The sequence below is a fragment of the Lemur catta genome, chromosome 3 (genome assembly GCF_020740605.2).
Source record: "Lemur catta isolate mLemCat1 chromosome 3, mLemCat1.pri, whole genome shotgun sequence".
NCBI lineage: Eukaryota > Metazoa > Chordata > Mammalia > Primates > Lemuridae > Lemur > Lemur catta.
In genome coordinates this window covers 107,061,751-107,088,955 of record NC_059130.1, presented here as the reverse complement: position 1 = coordinate 107,088,955, position 27,205 = coordinate 107,061,751, and the positions used below count along the sequence as shown (strand labels likewise).

The 27,205-nt window shown below is 40.4% G+C and overlaps 1 protein-coding gene across 2 annotated transcripts; it reads left to right on the top strand.

Moving 5' to 3' along the window:
* Positions 1–799: 799 nt before the first annotated feature.
* FAM76A (family with sequence similarity 76 member A) lies at positions 800–26,092 on the top strand. Of its 2 annotated transcripts, XM_045545805.1 has the most exons (9): positions 800–978; positions 2,237–2,301; positions 6,776–6,830; positions 7,743–7,895; positions 11,965–12,122; positions 15,041–15,127; positions 20,181–20,316; positions 23,203–23,304; positions 23,818–26,092. In XM_045545805.1, exons 1-9 carry the CDS (start codon positions 898–900, stop codon positions 23,902–23,904), a joined length of 924 nt encoding a protein of 307 aa, XP_045401761.1. In that variant the 5' UTR covers positions 800–897; the 3' UTR covers positions 23,905–26,092. The 2 variants fall into 2 exon arrangements, with proteins under 2 accessions (XP_045401761.1, XP_045401762.1); XM_045545806.1 differs by lacking the exon at positions 15,041–15,127 and having other exon boundaries at positions 810–978.
* Positions 26,093–27,205: the final 1,113 nt, after the last annotated feature.

The following is a 27,205-nucleotide window of genomic DNA, read 5'->3' as shown; positions in this document are numbered from 1 at the left end:
AGAAGCAACAGGAGAAAACAGTAGAAAGCAGGCCTAGGCCAACTGCACCCTACTCTGAAGGGGCCTCTAGGCCACGGGGACTCCTGAGTATCTGTCTTATGCCTCCTGGAGGGACTGTCATCTAATATCCCTCTTCTGCAACATAGGTGTGCTCTTTCTGGGACTCCCCTTTTCTCTCAGGAGGTCAATGACCCTAGAATCCCTTCCTTTTTAGGGGGTCGGAGGGCACCCTTCTAAGTTGCCCCTCGTAGTATCCACTTCTTCCTTGGATGACAGGGCTGGGCGGATCCCTCCTGCTCCGATGATGGAGGGCTTCTTTTACAAGCTCCCCACCCTCTCTGGGCTCTGGGTGGTGACCGAGTTCTAGTCCAACAATGGTACGCCCTCGGGCCAATAGCGCCCCTCGTGCTCCCAGAGGGCAGCTCCATGGAAACCAGAACATCACAACTATATGGAAGCATCGCGAGAAGAGCTGTTGCGCCCTTGGTCGGGGAAAGGCGGAGCGAGGGCGGGAACGCTGAGAGAAGTGGGAGGAGCCTGGGCCCTTCCGAGGTTCGGGTCGGAAGACAGTCCCTCCAGGCGGCGCCCCCGCGTGACTGCACTTTACATAATCGCGGCCTTGTGCGTCATAGTGGCGAACTCCACTCCAGACCGAATCAGAGTCGCGAAAAGCTCCGTGTTCCGCCCCTTCCTGCTTGATCGACGTCGAAGTGAACCAGTGAACAGGCGTCCAGCACCGCCGCGCCCGCCCCTGCCCGCCCGGGTCCGCCCCAGTCCGCCCGCGCCCGCCCTCCCGCCTGCCGCAGCCCGCAGCCTGCCGCCGCCAGGTTGTGCCTCAGACTGTCAGATAAAGCCGTGGGCCGGCCGGCGGGGCGGTGAGCAGGGCCCGGGCCGGACATGGCGGCGCTCTACGCCTGCACCAAATGCCACCAGCGCTTCCCCTTCGAGGCGCTGTCTCAGGGGCAGCAGCTGTGCAAGGTGCGCGGGCTGGGGCGGCGGCCGGGAACTGGGAACGCAGGAGGCGCGGCCCGGAGCTCCCGGTTCTGCGGGGACGCCGGCGGGGTCCACAGGGCAGGGCGTGGCAGGCCCGCCTCGCTGAGGAGCCGCACCCACCCCGCTGGGGGCTGGCAGGGCACGTGGGGGAGTCCCGGGCCGCGTCCAGGCCCCCGCGGCCGGCGTGTCCGGGTGCTTAGCAACCGCGGGGGATTGTTCTCGGACCCCGTCACATCGGGGGAGGGGAAAGCGGGTCTCCTGCTTGCCCTGACCGTCCGCCGCGGGGATCCCTTTGGTCTGCTTTCACCGCCGCCGCAGTCTCCCTGGTTACAGACTGTGGGACCTCCTGCCCCTCCTGGGACTGAACTCCAGAGTTGGGTGCTGCCAGGGAGGAGTGTCTCGAACTCTGGCTCCTCACGGGCACTTTTCAGCCCGTCTCAGTATCAGAGGTGGCACGGTTTTATTTTTTTAAAAGCCCCACAATCAAGCGCACGAATGTTTTCAGCATCCAGTTGGTGGCCTTCGATCCTCACCCTAACCAGCTGCTGATCGGTTTTTTTACCCCTGAAGGTCCAACTTCTGTATTTCTTTTTAGTTGCTTCATTCCACTTTGCCTATTTAAATGAATAGAGGTGCTGTGAAGCAACATTTAAAAAGTCACTAAACCGGCTGAAGAGTGATGTTGAGATAGACCCAGATAGTCTAGAGTTTTTGTCTCTGATTTGGATAACTCATAATTGTATGTCCCTGTTGCCTCAGATGTCCATGACTTCACTTTTGCCACTCTTTACCAGGTCTGAGAGAACACAAGTGCTGAGTGCCCTTTTTGGTCTCAAGAAAACCCAAAACAAAACATAGTAGTGTGTATATATGATTTGTATACATAAAAAATAATGATTTTAATCCAACACTTTCATTTCATGAATAAGCCAGCTCAAAATCACACAGTGGCAGAAGAACCAGGCCTAGAATGCAGGGCTTCTGATTCCCAGTCTGGGGCTTATTCCTGCGTGTTTATTTTATAATTTATGACTAGTTCCATATAAATTCTTGTTTAACTCCCACATCAACAGCAGGGCAATGATGCCGACATTACAGAGGAGAAAATAAGGCCCAGAAAGTTTAAGTGACTCACTCAAGCATAGTAGCTATGCTAGGAATAGTACCCAGGTCTTCTGCTTCCTACTGAAGGCTGTTTCCATTTGTGACTGCCTTTTAAAATTATATCCTCATTTCATTTCAGGAATGTCGGATTGCACACCCTGTTGTGAAGTGCACCTACTGCAGGACTGAGTACCAGCAGGAGAGGTAGAGTTTTCTTGACCATGAAAGATGTTAATAGGCTTTTTCCTCTTAAAATCTGTAATTGATTGCATTTCATGTATAGATCTGTAATCAATTACATTATACACAGATTCTGTATTATACCCAGATTCTACAGTTTCTAAATATTTAAGTATGTAGTCCATCTTCAATTAATTTGTTTGTGGAGTGAGATACACACTGCAGGGTGTATAATAAACATTTTTCTATTTGATTACTTAAAGTTTTGAAGTTATTTTTCAGACCCTTGATCATTTTATATTGTGGTTATAATCTTTTTGGCACAAGAAACCAATGCCACGATATGAAATCAAGGTGTCAGCTGGGGAAAGAAAAAAAAGAAACCTATCCCACAATAGTAAAACATGAACCTCATGTTCCCATATGTATATATATACATAGCTTGAAGAATTTTTAAGCCCAAGTAGATACTTTTGGAACCATAACAATCCTGGTAAAGGGTTTGTTAGCCCTAATCCCATTTGAAACTCACTTGCCTTTACACTTTCCTTGTGTGAATCTCATTTTTAAAAGTGTGAAAAACACTTAGGTGTGAGTGGCCAAATGTCTTGGGGGACTTTTCCATAGCAGCAAAGTGATTTATTGGTATAGCAAGTTAGACTTTTGTGGAACTTTTATAATTTTAGGTGATCCTGCCTTTAGCAGGGTGGGGTCTATTTGCTAGTTTATTTATTTTTTATTTTTTTCACAAAATCCTCATATTTGCTGGTTTATACATAGGCCCAGAAGCCTAATTTTAATAAGCCTTATTTCAAGTCTACATATATTTTCTCTAACATTTTGTTACAGATATTTTCAAACAGGAAAAAAAGATTGAATAGTGAACATCTGTATACCCACTACTTAAATTCTATAATGTACATTTTACTCTATTTCCATCTATTCATCTGTTTATCTCTATCCATCAATACCTCAGTCCATTTTATTTCTGAGGCATTTTAAAGTTGGAGATGCAGGCGGGGCGCGGTGGCTCACGCCTGTAATCCTAGCACTCTGGGAGGCCGAGGCGGGAGGATTGTTTGAGCTCAGGAGTTCAAGACCAGCCTGAGCAAGAGCGAGACCCCGTCTCTACTAAAAATAGAAAGAAATTATATGGACAGCTAAAAATATATGTAGAAAAAATTAGCCGGGCATGGTGGCGCATGCCTGTAGTCCCAGCTACTCGGGAGGCTGAGGCAGGAGGATTGCTTGAGCCCAGGAGTTTGAGGTTGCTGTGAGCTAGGCTGACGCCACGGCACTCTAACCCGGGCAACAGAGTGAAACTCTGCCTCAAAAAAAAATTAAAATAAAAAATAAAGTTGGAGATGCAGACATCGGTATATTTGGTACCTAAACACTTCATGCATATCATTAACTAGAGTTTAATATTTGTTTATAGTTTTTGGTTTTTTTTGTTTTGTTTTGTTTTTTGAGACAGAGCCTTACTGTGTCCCCCTGGCTAGAGTGCAGTGGTGTCATCACAGCTCACTGCAATCTCAAACTCTTGGGCTCCTCCTGCCTTAGCCTCCTGAGTAGCTGGGACTACAGGCGTGTGCCACCACGCCAAGCTAATTTTTTTCTATTTTTGGTAGAAATGAATCTTGCTTAGGATGATCGTGTACTCCTGAGCTCAAGCGATCCTCTGGCCTTGGCCTCCTGGAGTGCTAGGATTACAGGCCTGAGACACCATGCCAGCCTTACGTTTCTTTTTTTTTTCTTGAGGCAAAATTTGCATATAGTAAAATGCTCAAATCTTAAATACGTCATTCAATGAATTTTACAAACTATATATCTGTGTGATTCCAAACCCTATCAAAATATAAGATGTTACTATCACTCCAAGAGAATCCTCTCATGCTCCATCCCAGTCAATCCTCATATCCTTGTTTTCCCCAGGCAACCACTGTTCTAATTTTCATTTCCACCATAGATTAGTTTTGCCTGTTCTAGAACTTTATATAAATGGACTCATAGAGAATATGCCCTAGAAGCTTTATGTTTTAGTTTGTACATTTAGGTCTATGATCCATCTCGAGTTATTTGTATATGTGGTGAGATATGAACTTTGACCCTTAATTTACACCATACACAAATTATTTCAAGATAGATTATAGAGATAATTTTTCTTTGCATGTTTTCTAAAATGTCAGGAGCGTTTGTATAGATTGGCAGATACCCCATTCCTTCAGTAATAAATCTAGATGTAAATCAAAATACTGTTCAATATCACAGGATCTTTGATGCTACTCTTTCTAGAGATCTCTTTCAATGCCCCTCACTTCTTTTACTCCCTTTTTATTTATTTTTATTTTTTTCTTTTGGCAGGTGAGTTGTTACACACCCCTTGGCAGATTCTGACTTCCATAGCCATCATCCTGCTTATTGCCTTTTTAAAGTGGCAGCAGATTGCCCTGTAAAATATTTTGTCTGAGTGTCTTATTTTAATTTTTAACTTTTAAAAAAATTTTAGCAAATGTTACCTGATATTTATATATTTTTGAGACAGGGTCTCACTGTGTTGTCCAGGCTAGAGTGCAGTGGTGTTATAGCTCACTGCAACCTCAGACTCCTGGGCTGAAACAATCCTGCCACCTCAGCCTCCCAAGTAGCGGGGACTACAGGCACATGCCACCACACCCAGTTAATTTTTTTCTTTTTTGTAGAGACAGAGTTTCGCTATGTTGCTTAGGCTAATCTCTAACTCCTGGCCTCAAGCAATCCTCCTGTCTTGGCCTCCTGAAGTGCTAAGATTACAGGTGTGAGCCACAGTACCCAGCCTTAGTATCTTATTTTAATTTAAAAAAAAGAATTTTTTTTTTTTTTTTTTTTGAGACAAAGTCTCGTTCTGTCACCTGGCTAGAGTGCAGTGGCATCATCATAGCTCATTGCAACTTCAAATTCCTGGACTCAAGTGATCCTCCTGCCTCAGCCTCCTGAGTAGCTGGGACTACAGGTGTATGCCACCACACCTGGCTAATTTTTTCTATTTTTAATAAAGACAGGGTCTCGCTGTTGTTCAGGGTGGTCTCGCACTCCTGACCTCAAGTGATTCTCCAGCCTCAGACCCTCAAAATGCTAGGATTATAGGCGTGAGCCACTGTGTCCAGCCTAATTTAAATATTTTTGACTCTGAGGTGTTTCTTTTGTTTAACTTTATGGTCATATTCATAGGAATGTTATGGGAAAATAATCAAAAAATACAGAATAGACTAGATTTTTATGTGACTTTATTTTTAGCTCAAAGTATTTAAACTGTTCTTACACATCAAACATTTTATTATACCTCCCCAAGTGAAGGGTTAGACTTTATTGGAAGATGATTTTTCCCCCAGGTAGCTTTATTACTTCAGGCGTTTAGGTAATATTATAACTGTTGGTTCTTCACAAGGCAAAGGACATTTTTATTTTTGTCCGTGCTTCACTCTTACAGAAGTTGGAAGTATTGACAAAATATTTGGTCATAGTGTCTTTTTCCCCACCCCTGAGGCTTTCATATGCTTTTACTTATAAAGGAGAACACAGATGGAGTAAGGTCAACATGGATAGAATCTCTGAGTTTATATTCCAGACACATACTTTATTTCTCATCTCAAATTTCTCAACTATTCACCTGAATTAAGAATAATTAATTTTTTTCTACTAGTCCATTTCAGTTTAACATAATAATTTGAGGGTCTTCCCCATATCTGATAATTTTACCTAGTGATAGGTGAGGATGTTTTAATCAGAAATAACTCACTTGCCATCGTGTTGAATTTTAATTTTTTTTTTTTTTTGGAGACAAGGTCTTTCTGTGCTGCCCAGGCTGTACTTGATATGCTGGGCTCACACTGTCCTCCTGCCTCAGCCTCCTGAGTAGCTGGGACTACAGGTGTGCTCTACCACACCTGGTTTCACTCTCCATTTTAACCCAAACCTCATTTTATTTGGGATAATAAAATTTATAACCACATAATGATTAAGAGTTATTGGCCGGGCCAGATGCAGTGGCTCACACCTGTAATCCTAGCACTCTGGGAGGCCGAGGCGGGCGGATCGCTCGAGGTCAGGAGTTCGAGACTAGCCTGAGAAAGAGCGAGACCGCGTCTCTACTAAAAATAGAAAGAAATTATCTGGACAACTAAAAATATATATAGAAAAAATTAGCCGGGCATGGTGGCGCAAGCCTGTAGTCCCAGCTACTCGGGAGGCTGAGGCAGTAGGATCGCTTAAGCCCAGGAGTTTGAGGTTGCTGTGAGCTAGGCTAACGCCACGGCACTCACTCTAGCCTGGGCAACAGAGTGAGACTCTGTCTCAAAAAAAAAAAGAGTTATTGGCCAGATACTCAAACTTCAGTTAACCAGGTGTCTGGACCATATTTCACCTTATCCCTTAGCAATGAGCAAATGCCTTGGGCTTAAGAAAGAATCATTTTTTAGGTGTTCTAAGAAAAGCTTTTTGTCTCTTTCTTCCTTAACAGTAAAACCAATACAATATGCAAGAAATGTGCTCAGAATGTGCAGTTGTATGGAACGGTAAGTAGGATTTCTCTGAACCTAACAGTGAGTACTTGGGTCTCTTGGAACCTTACGTTCTGTGGACTGTTAATGTCAATACAATATTTTTATTAGAACAAATAGTTATGTGTAATATATCTAGTACTGTACTTCAGCTTTCAAATTTAGTTAATACTTATTGTTAAGGAGTTCTCTGTTTATAGTCACTCTGCCAGGATTAAGATTATAATTTTCCTTGAGAGGCTTCAGTGACCAATACAGAATGAGAAGGGGAAAGATGAATTAAATGAATTCTATGATTTGACCTCTTGTTTTGGTAACAGTTGATTATTCATTTTGTTTCTCTCTTTCTTTCTTTTTTTTTTTTTTTTTTAGTAGAGACGGGGTCTCGCTCTTGCTTAGGCTGGTCTTGAACTCCTGACCTTGAGCGATCCTCCTGCCTCGGCCTCCCAGAGTGCTAGAATTATAGGCGTGAGCCACCGCTCCCAGCCTTGATTATTCATTTTGATGAATGAGTTTTTTTTTTTTCTCTTAGTCTTAAGATTCAGGATACTATGTCCCTGTAGGCATTCTCTCAGCATGTTTATACACTGATAATGGCAAAGACACCTTTTCAGAAATTTGAAAGCACTTGATAGTTTCCCCAAAGAGCTGGTTCTGTTGGATTTCTCATAGAAGTTTCAGCGTACACACTAATGGGTTTTTGTTATTTGTTCATTTATTTATTTTAAAATCAATAGTCCTTTGTAGAAAAAATGCTTTACATAGTGTTAAGAATTGGGCTTTATTTGATCAATATAAAAGCAAATTTATGAAGTTCAGAATACATTTTTACCATGATTAATGGACTAGGATTATTCCTTTAAAAAAATGCACTGGTATTTTGTAATAATAATACTTACTTGACCCTTTTTTTCTTCCCTCTTTTAGCCCAAACCTTGTCAGTATTGCAACATAATTGCAGCATTTATTGGCAATAAATGCCAGCGCTGCACAAATTCAGAGAAGAAGTATGGACCACCCTATTCTTGTGAACAGTGCAAGCAGCAGTGTGCATTTGACAGGAAAGATGATAGAAAGAAGGTAAATCTCTATGTTTTTTATGACTTTTTTTTTCCTTTCAGAGAAATTAAGGTGGCCCAATTCTGTTAAAAAGACGTATAACAAACAAGGATTTCCCACTTTCTTTCCTGGTTCTGTTATTAACCTGAAAGAAGATATTCATATTTGGTTTTCTTCATTCATCTAATGTGGATCATTATATTTTAACATTGTGTGAGAATCTGAATTACAGTGATTACTTCACATAAGTGAAATGGTGATTGACAGAATTCTGTAGAACTATGTAAAGAAGAGATTGTGACTTAAGCAAGATGGAGTGGTATTACCAGTTTTACTGTCTGACTCTGAATGTTTCTGTCTGTTGAAGTTAAAAATCACAAGATGACATTAGAGGGAGGCTCTATGTGGAAGGATGGTGCCTTGGTCATTTTACTCTTCTGCTTAAAATCCTCCAGTGGTTTCCAGTTGCACTTAGAATAAAACCCAAATCCTTTCCATGGCCTGCAAGGCCCAACATCCAGCTCTCAGTCTCATTTTCTGTCACATTTTCCACCTTTCACCTTATTCCAGACATCCTGACCACCTTTTAGTCCATCAGACATGTCAGTCTCATTCCCATCTTTGCGCTGGCTGTCCTTTTGCCTGATGCACCCTTCTGCAGAGTATCATAACTGGCTCCTCGTGTCAGGTCTCAGCTCAGATACCGCCTACTCACAGAGACCTTTTACTAACTCCCTCAGTGACTCTTTTATCATATCAGTCTGTTTTATTGTCTTCATAGCATGTGACGTCATGAAAAATTGTCTTGTTTATTTGCTTACATGTTTGCCTCTCACTAGAATGTGATCTCTTTGTCCATCTTGTTCTCTGCTATATTTTCAGTGGCCTGGCAATGGTAGGTGTTCAGGAAATATTTATTGAATTAAAGAATGTAGTTTAGAAACTCTTTTTTGGAGGCCAGAGGTGCTTTTGAGAATGGCTGACTCTTGCTAACTAAATTCATTAATTTATAATGGAAAGACTACTTTCCAGTGACCAGAATACTCCTGCCTGCCAACCAGGGTACCTCTTCCCTAAATCAAGAACTGGAAAAGCTGAATTAGTAATCAGGAAGGTAGCACAAGCTTTGTAGTTTCCCAAACCTGAGTCCCATCCCACTCCTGGGGCTAGGTAAATAACCCTGGGCAAGTTAATTACCCTCATCATGCATAGATTTCTTCATCTTTCCCAATGGAAATAACGGTAGTTACTTTACAGGGATATGGGGAAATTTAATTGAGATATGTATATAAAACACTCAATATTGAGCATGGCACATAATGTATTAATAACTCAATAAATGGTACCTATATTATTATTAATTGGAATAGCCAATTTTTATTAATCTGGTTATACTAGAATTCATTACATTTCTTCTTTATTAGTGACAATCCTGTTTAAAGGGTTTGGATATATTTAGATATCCACAATCACATGTTCATAAACTTTAAGAGAGGAGAGCTAAATTTAGGAATTTAGGGTGGGTAATCTAGGCTCAGAATATGTGGATTGAAATCTTAGTTCTGTCATTTATTAGCTGTGTGACTTTGGGCGTATTACTCTGTCAGTGCTTCAGTTTCCTCATCTGTAAATGGGGATGATCAGCCCTCATGGTTGTCACAAAGGTCAAGTTATTATGTGTAAAGCCCTTACAGTGGAATTTGGTACATGATAAGTACTCAATCTGTTACCTATGATTATTTGTTTTTGATAGTTTAATTCTCAGAGGATTATCTTTTATTTTTAAAGTTTGTTTTTAAAGGAGAACTCCTGGCCTCAAGTGATCCTCCCACCTTGGCCTCCCAAAGTGCTGGGATTATAGGTGTGGGCGCCCGTGCTGGCCCAAGAGGAGTTACCATTTGAGTTGAAACTAGGAAGGTGAGAAGGTAGCAGCCATGGGAAGCTCTGGAGGGCAAAATTCCAGGGAAAGGGACCAGCTGTGAAAAAACCCCTGAGGCAGCAATGAGCCTGGTTCATGGGAAGAACAGAAAGAAGGCAGAGTGAAGAAGAAGAGAAAGGAAAGAAGGTTACAGAGGCAGGTAGGGGCTATAGTTAATTAAACATAGGCCATGGTACAAAGTTTCAATTTTATACTAGATGTGATGAGAAACCATTGGGTTTGAGAGAGGATATAATGAGATTTACAATTAACAAGCCCTCTGGTGGTTATGTGGAAATGGTTTATTGGAAGTAGGATAATCATTTGGGTTGGGGAGCAAAGAAGATTTTGCTGATAAGATAAACACTTAAGATAAATCATGATGCAGACTACCCATGTTCAAGATGGGACATGAGATATAATTTCAGGAATAAGAAATGAAAGCTATAAAATTCCATAAAATATCAGCATACTCCCTTCCCATCCTGAATAATTCACCAGCCCTGCCTGCCTCGCACCTGTCCAGACTTCCTTATAATGGTTTTGCAGTCCTAATGCTGCACAAAGGCATCCCAGTTTCAGAGGCTGGTGGAGGCCACATTATACTTTCCTAGCTTTGTGCCCTGCCGCCTGGTACAGAGGAACTTCTCAAAGGAATTGACTTTTTCTAATTCAAACAGTGCCATGGTTCACCAGGGACTAGGTTCCTGGAAGCTACTCATCCATTGGTCTTTCTTTCCATCTGAGAGAAGGTTTTCAGCATACCATTTTGTGAGCCATTTTTAAGGCAGTAAAACTGAAGTATGAGGGGGGATGGGTTTGGGCAGATGTTGGCCAAAGGATTTCAGTTACATGGGAGGGAAAGGTTCAGGAGATCTTTTGTACAACAAGATGATTATAGTTAATAACAGCATATTTTTGAAAATTGCTAAGAGAGTATATTTTAAGTGTTCTCACCACAAAAAATGATGTGAGGTAATATATTATTAATTAGCTCAATTTAGACATTCCATAGTGTATCCGTATTTTAAAGCAACATGTTTTATACAGTAAATATATACAAATTTTGTCAATTAAAAAAAAAACCTGGAGGCCAGGCACGGTGGCTCACGCCTGTAATCCTAGCACTCTGGGAGGCCGAGGAGGGTGGATTGTTTGAGCTCAGGAGTTCGAGACCAGCCTGAGCAAGAGCAAGACTCTCCCCCCCACCCTCTGCCCCGTCTCTACTAAAAGAATAGAAAGAAATTAGCTGGACAACTAAAAATATATAGAAAAAAATTAGCCGGGCATGGTGGCGCATGCCTGTAGTGCCAGCTACTTGGGAGGCTGAGGCAGAAGGATTGCTTGAGCCCAGGAGTTTGAGGTTGCTGTGAACTAGGCTGATGCCACGGCACTCTAGCTCAGGCAACAGAGTGAGACTCTGTCTAAAAAACAAAAAAAAAGGCCGGGCGCGGTGGCTCACGCCTGTAATCCTAGCCCTCTGGAAGGCCGAGGCCGAGGCAGGTGGATTGCTCGAGGTCAGGAGTTCGAGACCAGCCTGAGTGAGACCCCGTCTCTACTAAAAATAGAAAGAAATTATCTGGACAACTAAAAATATATATAGCAAAAAATTAGCCGGGCATGGTGGTGCATGCCTGTAGTCCCAGCTACTCGGGAGGCTGAGGCAGTAGGATCGCTTAAGCCCAGGAGTTTGAGGTTGCTGTGAGCTAGGCTGACGCCACGGCACTCACTCTAGCCCGGGCAACAAAGTGAGACTCTGTCTCAAAAAAAAAAAAAAAAAAAAAAGTGGAGTATAGATTTTATATTTCATCTCTTCTCCCTGCTGAGTTTTCCTTAATGAGCACTGTGGACATATTTGTGTCTTTTGAAATTCTTGTGAGAACTTTGTTCTGGTCTGTATTTGCTAAGTTGAGGAGAAACAAAAACGTATTAATACATAAAATTAGCAACTGCTACTTATTAAGCAACTCTTATATGCCTGGCACTATGCTAAGTCCTTTACCTACATTACGTTACTGAATCCTTTCAATGGCCCTCTGTGACTTGCTCAAGGTCACACAACTCGTAAGTGGCAGACCTGGGATTGAACCCAGAGGTTCTAGCTCCTGATGACACATTCTCAGCCAATGCAGTACATTCCCTGTTCTTTATCTTTGTCTCCTCATCTTTCAGGTAGATGGGAAATTGCTGTGCTGGCTGTGCACACTTTCATACAAACGGGTCCTTCAGAAGACCAAAGAGCAGAGGAAACACCTGAGCAGCTCTTCTCGTGCTGGCCATCAGGAGAAGGAACAGTACAGTCGCCTGGGTGGTGGCGGCCATTATACCAGGTAACCCCAAGGTGTGAGATAGGACTAGAAGTGCTGATAGGTCAGATGTAATACTCACACAATCAGTTATGGAACATACTACCTCACATAAATTTTCCTATTTTCTCTCCAGTTACTAGCCTGTAGGAGGAAGCTCATTTGTTATATTTTATAATTCCTGTATCTTCCAAGGGCAGGAGAGATTTCTGTAATGTGTCAGGAGATCTTGACTTTGTATTTTTTATTTTCTTTGACTTTGTATTGTGTCTGAAAGGTTTGTGGAACTTACTCTACTTTCACATGTAGTGTTCTTCCCACAGAGTGGGTTATCTCCCTAGAAGATTGGACATTTTGCTTTCTGAAGGATATAGTTTTTAAATTTGTATTTGGCCAGGAGGTTAATAGATGTTCTAGGCTTGTCCTGGTGGGGTATATTCAAGAAAATGTCCTTTCATTGTTTTCAGTTTCCTTTCAGAGTCTCTGTAGTATTGTTAAGAGTTCTGGCTCCGGACGGAATCCTGGCTCTGCCAAGTTCCCTGTGGGGCTCTTGGGCAAGTTTTCTCATATGTAAAATGAGGGAAGTAATAGTGTTACCTCAAGAGGTCGTTGTGAAGATAAATTATATAGCACATGCATAGAGATTAGCTTTGTAACTGGCATACAGGAAGTATTCAATACATTTTAGTTATTTTTGGTTATTATTACTGTTATGACTATTTATTCAGCAAACGTTATTAAGAAATCTCATGGGCCAGGGACTTTGCCAGGAATGCAGGAATGAATAAAAGAGTCATACTGCTCTAAGAAAATATGCAGTCTAGTAGAGAAGACAGACTTGTAATCAAATCATTTCAATATAATGGGATGGCTACCACAGTGGAAACACGTCAAGATACAGGCATGAGAGGCAGTAGGAATTAACTGCCTTGAGACATAAGGGAAGCAGGCTTGGAGAAGAGCTGGCGTTGGAGTTGGATCTTAGCGTGAGTTGGACTCATCAGCTAAGGAATGGGCGGAGGCATCTTAGGCTGAGAGAGTAGCATTTGGGAAGACATGAGACTGCATGGAACCCTGGAGAGTTGTGAGTTCTTTTATATTGCTGAAGTTTATGGTTGGGAGCTGGGGAATGGGAGGAAAAGCAGTTCTGCAGACCTGGTAAGGAGCGTGAACTTGATCCTAGGGTTAGTGGGAAGCCACTGAAGAGATATAGGCAGGGGACGGACTAAATCTGCATTAAAAATTAACCATGGCCAGGGCTGGGCACAGTAGCTCATGCCTGTAATCCCAGTACTTAGGGAGGCTGAGACAAGAGGATCGCTTGAGGTCAGGAGTTCAAGACCAGCCTGGGCAACATAGCAAGACTCTGTCTCTACAAAAAAATTTTTAAAATTAGCCAGGTGTGGTTGTGCCCTCCTGTAGTCCCAACCACACAGGAGGCCGAGACAGGAGGATCACTTGAGTCCAGGAGTTCATGGTTTCATTGAGCTGAGATTGTGCCACTGCACTCCAGCCTGGGTGACAGAGCAAGACTCTGTCTCTTAAAAAAAAAAACCACAAAAAACAAGAACCTCATCTCCTCACTCGATGGAAACGGCAGATATTCAGGAAGAAGCTTTCAAGGGAAGATAATGAAAAACTTAGATAATCTGATGAACAGATACAAGGCAGGAGCTGAGTGAGTAAAGGACAATTCCCAAGTTCTTACTTGGGTGAGCAGGTGGATCCTTAATTGGGAGAGAATACAGGAAGGGGAGAAGAGAAGTTCAGTTTTGATAAATTGAGTTTGAAGCACCAAGAAGAATTACTTAGAGGAGCTTAGCCTAGAACTCGGAAGAGAGGTCTGGACATGGGCCATTGGTAGCACATAAGAATCACTGGGAGTAGGGATTATTTAAAATGCAGATTCCTTTTTTTTCCTTTTTCTGTGGACACTTCCAATACCATAAAAAAAAATGCAGATTCCTGCTGCCCCACCAAGAATTTAATTCAGTAGGCTCTAGGGTAGAGTCTAAGAATCTACATTGTTTTATAAACATCCCAGATGATTTTAATGCAGGTGTTCTGGGGAGCACCATTTACAACCACTGTGATAGGTAGTTGTTAAAACCTTGCTCTTGGATTAGAGGCGGAGAACAGAACTCTAGAAGTGTTTAATATTTAAGGATAGAGAACTAAGAAGCAGCTGTGTCAAAAGTCAGAGGATGACCAAGTGAGGAGAAAGTTTCAAGAATGATGGAGTGGTCAGTGATAATGAAATACTGAAGAGAGATCATATAAGGAAAGGTCTGAAGAATCCTTTGGACTTTGCAGTTGGACGTCCATCAAAGTAAAAGGATTGCATAGCAGGGATAGGCTTCTAGCTTTTGTTTTAGGACCAGCTTTGGTGAACTCATTGGGGTTAAAACTGTTTTAGTGTTGTTATGGGACTCAGATACCAGTAGGTTCACAGAGATACAGTGAAGAAGAACTAGAGTAGGAGTACAAATATGTTGACCTGGTTTCTGGTTCCAGCTTTACTACTAACCAGCTATATATCTTTTAGTAGATAAGGTAACTTTGATGAGCTGTTTCTGCAAAGTAGAGATAATAACTTATCTATACCTCACTGAATTATAAGATGCATGTGAGACAATGTAAAAGTACTTTCTAACTGTAAGATAGATTATACTTCTTGAGGTTCTGTTGATTCTGTTCTCATGGTTATTAGTAAAGCAGGTAATATTTAATTAAGGCCAAATTTCCTGTGGAAACTATATAGCTACCCATGCATCCAGGACCTACAAAATCAACACCTTTGGTAGATTTTAATAATCAAGAATAATTAGCTCTTGCATAGAAGAGTTACTGTCTTACATGGTCCATTTGACAGACTTTCATTGTGATATTTTATTAATCTTTGCTTTCTAATGTGTGTGTGTGTCTATTTTTGCCATTAAAAGCCAGAAAACACTTTCTACATCTTCAATTCAAAATGAAATCCCAAAGAAAAAGTCCAAGTTTGAGTCCATCACAACTAATGGAGACAGGTGAGCCAGCTGGATTATGTGTGCGCATACATTTGAAATGCATACACAGTTCCTGAAACAGGGATACATTTTAGGGTGTGCCTTGGATCTAGTCTATGGCTGTCAGTAAACCTTTCAGGGGTGCTACACTAGCCACTTCATAGCTTATAAATAAACAATATTAATATTTGTTTATAAATCTAATCTTGTCATTAGAAGATCAGAACTCATAACTGGATTTAATAGCAGTTGAATTCTTCAGTTCATTAAATAACCCCCTCACAATAATTCAAAGAAATGAAGAGTTGGACACATTTCTTTGTGGTCTGTGTCCATAACTTCCTCCAGGCAGGGCAGGAGTTGGTCTCGAGAGTCAGAACAGAGACAAGTTGGGTCAAGACAGTGTTACTAAGTTTGTGAGTGATGATCCATGCTTCCTTAGCTTTCAGAAAGCCAGCCCAGTGTAGATGCTGGATCAGGAGAGAATGAGATGTGTTTAAATTTTTGTTTCATTTTTGGCCTGTCTAGATGCATATTTTTATTCCTCCCTTTCCTCTCTCCTTCTCAGCAATGCTTCCCCTTATGAGCTGCTTTGTCTAACATCCAGAGCACCCCATCCGTGTTGGTGCAGTGGGCTTCTTCCCAACAGTCTTGGGGCCAACCGTTCATTTCCCTGTTCTTCTAGGCCCAGGCATCCTGAAGTGAGACTGTCTGACATGCTTTTCCCAAAAATTCCTGGAATCATTTCTATTCTGAAAACTCCTATTCACAGTTCTCCCTCCCAGCCAGTAGTGGATATGGAAGCAGACCAACATATAGGTTTATCAGGACTGAATTTTGTTTATTTAGGGGAATACAAAACATCTGTGAAGTTGTACTCTTTCCCACTGCCTTTTTAATTAACTTGATTTCAGACTCTACAAGATGTTTACGGCTAGTTTCATTGATTTTAAACTTTAATTCAAGAAGCTTAATTTAGGGCACAGTAGCTCATGCCTGTAAGCCTAGCACTCTGGGAGGCCGAGGCAGGAGGATTGCTTGAGGTCAGGAGTTCGAGACCAGCCTGAGCAAGAGGGAGACCCCCATGTCTACTAAAAATAGAAAAAATTAGCCAGTCAACTAAAAATAGAAACAAAAAATTAGCTGGGCGTGGTGGCTCGTACCTGTAGTCCCAGCTACTTGGGAGGCTGAGGCAGGAGTATCGCTTGAGCCCAGGAGTTTGAGGTTGCTGTGAGCTAGGCTGATGCCATGGCATTCACTCTAGCCTGGGCAACAAAGCCAGACTCTGTCTCACCAAAAAAAGAAAAAAAAAAAAAAGAAGGTTAATTTAGATATTTAGATTACATGGGGGAAGGAACCATAAAAACCCTCTTTCTGGTCAGCCTTATTGTTGTTTGAGCAGCCAGTCTGGCCGTTGTAAAGAAACTAGATGAGGCACAAATTGTCCATCACCTTAAGGAATGAACTTCTTGCATTGCTTTATAAAGGCCTATGCCGGGATCTTTGACTTTAGGATCATCATTTCTGTTTTGTGCTCCTTTATGATCCAGGCTGTGTTGGAATGGTCTGGAACAAGCTCATTCATATCCTCTAGTTTAAGCAACCAATCCTAAAGTTTATCTTCTTTTAGCTTATTTTGTTCTTGAGCTACTGCCACTATTCTTGCTGTCTATTGCTATGGATACACCAAGCTAAAAACTCATGTTTTCTGTTCGGATGGTTTTATTGCAGCTGGTCACCAGCAGTAACTGTTTTCCTCAAATAGGAAGATTCTTGACTCAGGTACATGGTATTTCATGATGTCCTCCAGGAAAGAGATTAAAAGATCACTTTTTTCTTAAAATGACATACTAATTTTTAAATGTAATTTACTCTTATAATTTGGAAACTTTTTTCTGCTGCCATAAAAATTATTTTCATAAATATGCAAATTCTATTTGAATGTTCCTGCATTGGTAACCTTAACATTCTATTCTACTTGTTTGCAATTTTTTTTTTAAATGTACATAGCACAAGATAAGTTACATTTTGCTATCCTTTTTACTTTTTGTGTTTTTTCTGCTCTTACTTTACTTTGAAGAAAGCATTCTGACAATCTTTTGTTTTTTGCACAGTCCTTTTCAGATGTCGTGCAAGCCAAACATTTTTTGTACTGCATACCTATTTCAGTTCAATTCTGTACCAAGTATAATCAGTCTTATTTATGAAATATCTATTTTTGTGGCTGCCTCACAGTTTTTAATTAATCATATCCACTTTCTGACTCTATTTTAAAATATTCATATACTTTTAAATTTATGCTCTTATTCTTTTATTTTTAGTCCCCATGTCTCTGCATGTTGCTCCCTAATACTTTTCCATTGACCTTTCTATGCTAGCACATTATCCTCTTATTTATTTATTTTTGTTAATAAAAAAATTTTTTCTTTTCCTGCTAAACTTCTCTGTATCGTTCCAATTTTAGTATATGTGCTACTGAAGCAAGCACATCTCTTACTTATTTAATACTAAGGCATATTTGATTATTTTTCCTCCTCTTTATTAGCCTTCTGTATCATATAGACAGAACACATTATCTTAACTTTCTCTAATGGTTTTATAATTGTAAGATGCCTTAGTCTTTTTTTCATATTTACAAGATCCACAGCCTCTGTCTTGATATTTCCTAATTTGTTTGTTGAAATTATAACAAAAACTTTTCAATTTGAGGAAAATATGAGTTAATTTCTAGCTTTCTATCCTTGAGAAAATGTACCAGCTACTTTTTATTCATATTTGTTTATTGTTCTGTAGACAATAAAAAAGCAATCTCAACACTGGGTGACACTTAGGCACACTTTGTGGTTTATTGTTTCTAAAGGGCATTCTTTTCTCTTCCTTGTAATTTTATTTTATTCTGCCTCTGAAATGGGCCTAAAAGATCAAACTTATTTGAGGACAAACTCAAGACCAACATGTAGGGTCATAGAGAAGCAGGTTTTGGTTCAATCTGAGAAAATTATTCTTACATTAAGAGCTTTTGTAAGAGACAAGAAGTTTCCTGGAGAAGTAGTGAGTTGCCTGTCATTGGAGGCATTTGGAAAGTGACTGAATTTTTTGCCTTACTAATCTAGCCATCTTTTTTCATTTCCAGCAGTTCTTATTGAACCAGGAATTAGAGAGTTAGAGAGATCAGGCCCTAAGACAGGATAGACTGGACTGGTTTGTCAATAATTTGTTGATATGGGAAGAATCCTCTCAAGAAGCAGATAGAGCAGAGCATTGGGAGCTTTAGGGACGACAAAAAGTTACTTGTACTAGTTCACTACTCCATTTCATTCATTGCTCTAGTTATGGGTTTAAATAGACCGTTAGGTTGAGGGAAGACAGGTCCTTGGCAGGTTTTGAAGCAGATATAAGGGCACTTCCAGATCTGGAATTGGCGGAGACTGTGATAGTCTTTTCAGTACTCTCTCCTGCATGCCTTGTTTTATTATTTTGCATTTACTTTTTGTTATCCAGTAATTCTGCACGTTCATCAGTTATGAAAGCATTGATTCATTCTTCCTCTGCCATTCTTCTCATATGCTTCATGTAGACTGAGGCAGGGGGTGGAATATTCTTATCAATGGACCATGTCTTTCAATTCTAGCCATAGAAATGTTTGACTTGGTAACTATGAAGAAGTAAGTCCAGTGATTAGGCTTGCTATTTGGAAATATTTGCTAATAGTAAAGACCCAACAGCAAGGGGGAACTACGATTTGTTGCTGTATTGACATAGGCAGTATTCTAATGTATGCTTAGGAAAAACAGGTTTGTTTTACTAAAAGATTGTCCTGGGAAAAGTAAAACGCTTCCTTTGGGAATCTAGAAAAGGGCAGGATTTAACCCTTTTGGTTGTGATTCCTTAACTTGTTTTGTGTCTGAGACACCTTTGACCAGCCATTGAAAGCTACCCTAAAAACCACCCATTGTATGTGTAGACAAGATTGTACATATAATTTCCTTATTAAGAGACTCTGCTAAAAGAACATAGAATGCTCCAGTGCTGTTGCTGGGAGGAATCTGTTGAAAACCCAAGTTGTGGTGTGACTCTGGAGTTTGCCACCTCTTTGTTCCTTTCCAAACTAAATGTCACAGAATTCTTAATATAGGAAATGACAGCTGGGCACCGTAGCTCCTCTAATCCCAATATCTTGGGAGGCCAAGGCAGGAGAATTGCTTGAGGCCGGGAGTTTGAGACCAGCCTGGGCAACAGAGCAAGACACTGTCTCTACAAAAAATACAAAAATAAGCTGGGTGTGGTGGTGCTTGCCTATAGTCCCAGCTACTTGGGAGGCGGAGGCAGGAGAATCACTGGAGCCCAAGAGTTTGAGGTTGCGTTGAACTATGATGATGCCATTGCACTTTAGCCTGGGCAACAAAGCAAGACTTTGTTTCAAACAAACAAACAAAAAAGGAAATGACAATCTGCAGGCTTCTTGATATTAGGGATGGCAATCTGCAGGCCAGTTATAGCATGGGGGAGTTGGCTTCTTTCCCATTTATTTCATCTTTGTTGATAAGGACTGACTGCTCCTGGGCAGGAATGCAGCAGCTTCTTAGCAGCTGTACCATATCACAGGGCTTTGGAGCAGAAGACAAAGAGCTGAAAGAGAAGCTCTATGGGGAGCATTAAAGAAAAATGCATGAGCTTACAGTTTATAATTTATCTAGAATTTAATTATCCAATCACAAAATTATGACCGTTTCACCAGTAAATCATTGGGAATCTTTAATCTACCTGAAACAATATCCTTGGCTCTAGGGATGTGGCATTTATTTTAGTCCTGAATGTGAGAGAAGATGCTGAGGGAATGTTGCTGGGTTGTGGTTTTGGTTGGTAGAGTTATTTGATGACCACCTCACCTGTGCAGTTCAGCAAATGCTGTCAAGCCCGGCATGTATAGAGCAATGTGCTTAATGCTAGGAATTCAAATAGTTACTTCTGCCCTTGAGGAGCTTGCAGTCAAGTGTCAAGGATGTATCAGGTAGAGAAAAGTTTATCCATCCAAGTTATGATTTCCCTCCCCCCCTCCATTTTTTTTATTTAGCTTTTCCCCAGACCTGGCTCTGGACTCACCAGGCACTGACCACTTTGTCATCATTGCCCAGCTGAAGGAAGAAGTGGCTACCCTGAAGAAGATGTTGCATCAAAAGGATCAAATGATTTTAGAGAAAGAGAAAAAGGTATGGTTTAGTTAACGCCTGTCAGACCAAAATGATGGAGGGGTAAAATATATGGGATGGGACATGATGTTAACTCTGTTTAACTGATATTGTTGGGTGCTTACCATTGACGCTTTGAGAGATCCCATGGCAAGGCTGTGATATCCTGGGGAGAGGCTAGCTGTCTGCCAGCATGACTCCTGGGATGGCATTACCTTGGTCAGTCCACTCCAGTCAAGTGGATTTAGAAAGCTGATTTTACTCAGCACTTAGAGGGAGCTTCCACTTCTCACAGAGGACATTTGTTAACCAAGCTTACAGAGTTGATGAATAAAACCATGGTGTCCACATCTTAATTCACAGTGGGGCATGTGTCAGCATATTACTCTTCTCAGGATGAGCTGTCTTAGGAGGTTGTAATCAGAAGGTGCTGAGTGAGCCCAGAGTTGGGACAAGTGGAGGTAGTTATGTAATTGGAATGCTTAATGCCATCAGGCTAAAAGAACCTGATGTCTCCATCTGTGTCATGGGGATGACCATGTCTGTGGCACAGTAGTGCTCAAAGTATGTGGGCCAGGTCTTCCTCCTCCCTAAACAGCATTCCAGTAGGACCTTTTCCGTGACTCTTACATCACTGTGCTTCCATTGCTGACAACTCCCTTAGTAAGTGACCCATTCTTTAAATACATTAATATCTTAGTTAATATCTTAGGTGTTAATATTGTATCTTCACATAGAATATCTTCAATCTTAATATTTCTAATATCTTAATATCCTCAGAGTAAGACCAGTCTTATTCTGGTCTGAGTCATCCTCCCTCTTTAAAGGAAATTTTTACATCCTTGCTCTGATTCATGTCCATTATTTATCTTATTTACAGGTTCTAGAGAATATCTCATTTTTGCCTTAATAATAATAGCTAACTTTTACTGGATGCTACTTTGTGCTTGGCTCAATTCTAAGTGCTTTATATGTATTAACTCATTTATTGATATAACAAGCCTTTGAGGTAGGAATTATTATAATAATAATTTCATAGATGAAGAATGCCTCCAATATTTCTCCTGTTAGAGTTCTAATTCCTTCCTCCTGATCTTTTTTTCCCTGAGACTGACTGTATGTTGTCTTGTGCCAGGTTCAGAATGCTGTGATTTGTTCTGAATGGCCAGCTAAGACATTTATAATGTTAACTCCTTTACATGCATTCTTTTCATCTAATTTCTGCCTCATTTTACAGATGAGGAAACAGCTCCAAAGAGGTTAAATAATGTGTCCAAATCACATAGCTAGTAAATGGCAGAACAAGGGAATGAACCGAAGTCTTTCTGGTTCTACTGTTAGGCTTTCTCCTGCCGGTAAGATGGAGATTCGTGGGAAGAGACCTGTGTTCTTTCTACTTTACTCCATGACTGTCAGATCAAAATGGATATCAGATGGCACATAAAAGGATTTTTGTAAAATAGAGGCAAAATGAACACGTTTCTACTGCTTTGTAGAGTTAGGGTTTTTAAAGGAGCAAAAACAGATTGTTTTCCATAGCTTTCAGGATCAAGGTCACACTACTCAGCTTGGAACACATTCTCTTCCACATCATGCCTGCCTATCTCTATCCTAATCTCCTGCCATTCTCCAGGCTCATTGGCCAGTTGAATAATCCCTCAGTTATCTCTCACTTCTCTGCCTGGGCCCATACTGTTCCATTTTCTTGGATGCTCTGCTGTTCACCTTTTGTGCCTGTTGCTACTGTGCCTCGAAGCTCAGCTCACATATCACCTCTCTGATATATTGATATTATAGATGCCCCTTCTCTGTTCTCCTTGAATAGCATAGTCAACAAAAGGGGACCTAGGGTTTGAAATCTAGCTCTGTTACTTGCTAACACTATGTATGATCTTGGCTATGTTACCTAACCCTTTCTAAACCTCAATTTTCCCATCTATAAAACAGGAATACTCCCCCACAGGGTTATCATAAAGATTGAATGAAGTAATGTAAGCAAACAGTTTTTCTGTAGCATGGTAAAAGTTCAGTAATTGGCTACAGCTGTTATTCTCAAGATTTCTCTTAAACCATCAGTCATTTCATTGTTTTATCTGGAGGTGAGCATTTGGAGGGTTGTTGACATACGTTAAAAAACATGAAATCTTTTTTTTTAATAGATGTAATTTAATTTTTTTTCCTTTTTTTAAATTTTATTTAAATCTTTTTTTTTTTTTTTGAGATAGTCTCACTCTGTCACCCTGGGTTCCATGGGTAGAATACAGTGGGGTCATCGTAGCTCACTGCAACCTCAAACTCCTGGGCTCAAGCCATCTTCCTGCCTCAGCCTCCCAAATAGCTGGGACTACAGGCGTGCACCACTGTGCCCAGCTAATTTTTCTATTTTTAGTAGAGACGAGGTCTCACTCTTGCTCAATCTGGTCTTGAACTCCTGACCTCAAGTGATCCTCCCACCTCGGCTTCCCAGAGTGCTAGGATTACCACCTACCACTTAGCGTGAGCTATCACACCCAGCCAACACATGAAATCTTAAAAACTTGCTAGTGATTAAGTTTCAGAAGTCTTAGTTCTGCTGGGCAGAGTGGTACACGCCTGTAATACCAGCTACTTGGGAGGTCTGAGGCAGGAGGATCCCTTGAACCCAAGAATTCGAGATCAGTCTGGGCAACACAGTGAGACCTCATCTCAACAACAACAAAAAAAAGAAATGTCAGTTCAGGATTTTGTGTAATCTTCAGGAAAGCTTTAGAAAAAAATAGGCTATGGAACCCTGGCTTTGATTCAGGTATGGATCTTCAGGAGTGCCCTGGATTTCATTAATTTTGGGGACAATTTAGTTCTCTGATAGCAAAATATTTTATATTACACAGCAATTTCTTATGGTCATTCTGCCTTTTTTCCCCTTAGATTACAGAGTTGAAGGCTGATTTTCAGTACCAGGAATCTCAGATGAGAGCCAAAATGAACCAGATGGAGAAAACCCACAAAGAAGTTACAGAACAACTGCAGGTAACTCTAGTGTATCTAACTGATTGTATTTTAAGTAATCATCTCCTAGATTTCTTTTTTCTGAAAGTATTGACAAATCACATTAATCCTTCTTTTAGATACTTTGTATTGTTTTACTCTTGGATGTGTTCTGATCTTTTCTCCTCAAAAACAGTGGAATTAATAAATGTGTTCTTTGGTTTTGAATAAACCACATGTGATTCCAGATGTCTGAATTATAAATTCTGTTTATCCAGCTCATTAAGGCACTCTGTGGTTTGTTTGTATTGCATAAAGCATCTTTTTGTAACAGTGGGTCCCAAGAGATTGAGGTACACTGATTAACCTCTAGCAAATACTTTCTTTTCCCTGAACAAAGTGTCAAGCCCTAAAGCTTTCTGTTGTTTTCCACTTCTAGAATTGTTCATCTCTTTCTGACTCTCTACATTGTCTGCCTTAGCATATGCACTTACTCTGCATAAAAAACATATCCCTATCATGTTTAAAATGTCCTTCTTGCGCTGATTTTTTTAGGCCAAAAACCGAGAGCTCCTGAAGCAGGCAGCTGCCTTGTCCAAGAGCAAGAAGTCTGAGAAGTCAGGAGCTATCACCTCTCCGTGACAGACCATGAGGAGGCTTCCTAGCAACAGCGAATGGAGTTGTCCTGGGTTAGCGTTGGCGACCTGGCTATTCTCTGGGAATTCCAAGCTTTCTTAAGAAATCTCTATTTTATTACAGTTATCCTTTGTGCGATTGCAGTGGGCTGAATGGAAACACCTGGTTTGTGCTGTGTTATGACTGCATGCTTGAGTGTTTGGAGTTTCAAGCTCTCTCTTTCTCTCACTTCTAGAACCTCTACTCTTCTTCCTCTTCTTCCTCTTCTTTTCCCTTCTCTCTCTCTCTACTTTGGTACTTACTCTTTTTTTTTGTGGTAGTCACTGCTCAGTGTAATGTGCAGAATGATTTTTTTTTTTTTTGGTCCATCATTGCATCCTGCCATACCCATGAGCAAATCGTTTGGCATTAATTATATATCACTGCCACCTTCTGAACTTTGAAAACTGCCACCTTAAGACTTGGTACAATGGAAGAGGCTTTCTCTCTCCAATAAACCTTTTGCTTCAGGGTATTGCTTGGGTTTTTTTCCAGGTATATTATGTATGAACTTTGTACTATGTATAGCCAGAGTTTTATTTATTTTTTAAAAAAAGAAACTTTTTCTTGATAAAGGAATAATGGTAGCCTAGCCAGTCCTTCTTGTAAAAGTGATGCCTCTTGAAAAAAATAGTCCTATTCTCTAGCTTTTAGTAAAAGAATCAGATCTTTTCTTTCTTGTTACCTTGGAGTCTTAAAAACTGATTGCTAAGGTGAAACAATTCAATGCATAAGTATGGAGTTAAGTGCCTTTTGGAGGATTTCTTGGAAGAATATTTAAGGAGATACTTAAGGGAGATAGCAAAGATTTGAACAGTCTGTCTTTTTAAGTAAGGGCAGAAAGAAAGGTTGTCCAGGTTGTACTGGACACTTCCCTCCCCCACCCCTTTCCTGATTGTTTTATGTGATTGATTTTAAATTCTCACACTGCCACTTTTTTAAAAAATATCTTTTATTTGCTTATATCAGTTGTCATACTGAGCTACTGTCAGAGAGCATTTTTTTACATGAGCAGATTAAAAATGGAATAATATTTGAATCATAGAGCATTTCTGGGGTCAGCATGAGCTGCTCAAGTAAGGACTCTGAGTCCAATTGGGAGAAGTGACATCACCATACTTCTCCCCACTCCTCCTCACCCACCCCAGCCTGTACACTCCTGCTTTGAATGGAAAGGTGGAAACAGGTACTTCTTAGAAGCATGTGGCCTCAGCCGGAGTCGTGTGTGCCCTGTCTTTCCTTCTTGACCCAATAGGCACATGGATTTACTTTTCCAGGAAAGGGGATAGATTTGCGTTTCTACCCATACTCTCAGGTCCTCTCTGTGGTGTTTTGTGAAAGGAGTTAAGGATGTATAGTTGTGCCATGAAACAGCAAAACTGACTGTCCTGGAATCATTAACGCAGGGTGTACTAGAGTTAGAAATAATCATGAGGGAAGATGACATTTGTACCTCAGTCTACCAAAATAGTAGCAGTAAATTTTACTTGCTAGGCATCTCCTAGAAGCGGATGCTCAATAATTTGTGATAGCATTCTCATGAGTGGAGCCATGCACGTAATTGGACTGAAATGTGGAAATGGGTAGCTTCCTTCTGATAAGAGATACAATGGACCATGTTGCTTATATATCACCCTAGTAGGGGATGTAATTCCCTTCTAAGCAAGGGAAATGGCAGTGCTAAATAGTTTTATAACTTTTTGAATGAGAAACTTTTAGGTAAAGATAAACTGTCAGATAGTATTTTTCAGATGCATTTGCATTAACCATGGGGAAAAGATTGTGAAAAATGATAATCATGGTTTTTTTTTATTTTAAAGACTGAAATTCTGTTACGGGAACTATGACAATATAAAAACACATATTTAGTTTTATACTAAATCCTTTTTTAAGGTCTTGGCATTTAATATAAAGTAAATCCACACATTTTCTAACTTTCCATAAGTTCCAAAAAGGGAAGGAAGAAACCTCAGTCTTGAAATTTTGATTTTTAAAAATCATGACACTGTTTTACCATGAAATTGAGTAGCTAATTTTTGGTAACACTTTTTGTTTCTTTGTATGTTTGTAATAATGGACATTTTAAAACACGGGAATGTTTTAGTTTGTACAGACTTTCACAAATGTGTGTTAATAAAAATTCATATTGACTCATTAGGTTTTGTTTTTATTTATTTCTTGCTGGTTCACCAATAGACATATCTCATTATCCCCTTTAACCTAGAAAACCCTTTGTCTTGCTTGTAGACTTAAAAAATTAAAAGCCTAACTGTAAAAAATTAAAAGCCTAACTGTGCTAATCAGGAATTTCCTGTCCATCAGAATAAACTCAGTCTCTTGAAAAGTGAGACTGTTGTGTTGTGCTATGAAGTCAGACTGCGTGGATTTGAATCCTGTCTGTACTTACCTCAGAGTTGTGAGGATTAAATAATACATTTAGAAGGCTTTAAAACAGTGCTTGGCATGTAGTATGCTCTCAATTTTGTAAGCTATTATCATCTGTGCCTGCTACAGAATCAGCATTTTCTGTTTCCTCAGAGGGAAGATGACAGAGGGACAAATTAGAATGAACATATATGTTCACTTGTTTTTTTTCCTTCCAAAACCACTTTCTCCCAAGGTCAGTTCTAGGCCACTAGAACATTGATGCAGCCCACAACTTCTATACCTCTTTTTCAACTATGATCCACCTCACCTCATGCATGCCACTTTATTGCACTGATTTCTAGAGTGCCTTTTTTTTTTTAGGGATAGGGTTCCGCTATGTTGCCCAGCCTGATCTTGAACTCCTGGCCTCAAGCAATCCTCCCATCTCAGCCTCTCAGAGTGCTAGGATTACAGGTGTGAGCCACTGCACCCAACCCCAGTTTTTTATTATTATGAACAAAGCTGCCTTAAACATTTGATAGAGACATTTTCATTCTTAGATAAATACCTTGGAGTGGGCTTGCTGGATTGGTGGGTTGTATAGAAAGTTTATAGTTAACTTTGTAAGAGACTGTCAAACTGTTTTCCAAGGTGACAATACCATTTTTCATTCCCACTAGTAATATATAATGAGTGCTAATGCTAATACAGTCTTATTTGCAACCCAAGTGAATTTCTCCATTGACCCTTCCCTACCATTTCCTAGGTAGCTCACCATGCTGGTGATAAGGACATTTTTAAAATATGAAATTTATTTACTGAAGTATAGCATATGTACAGAAGAGGGCACATCACAAGTATATGACTTGATGAATTTTCATAAAGTAAACACACCTACATA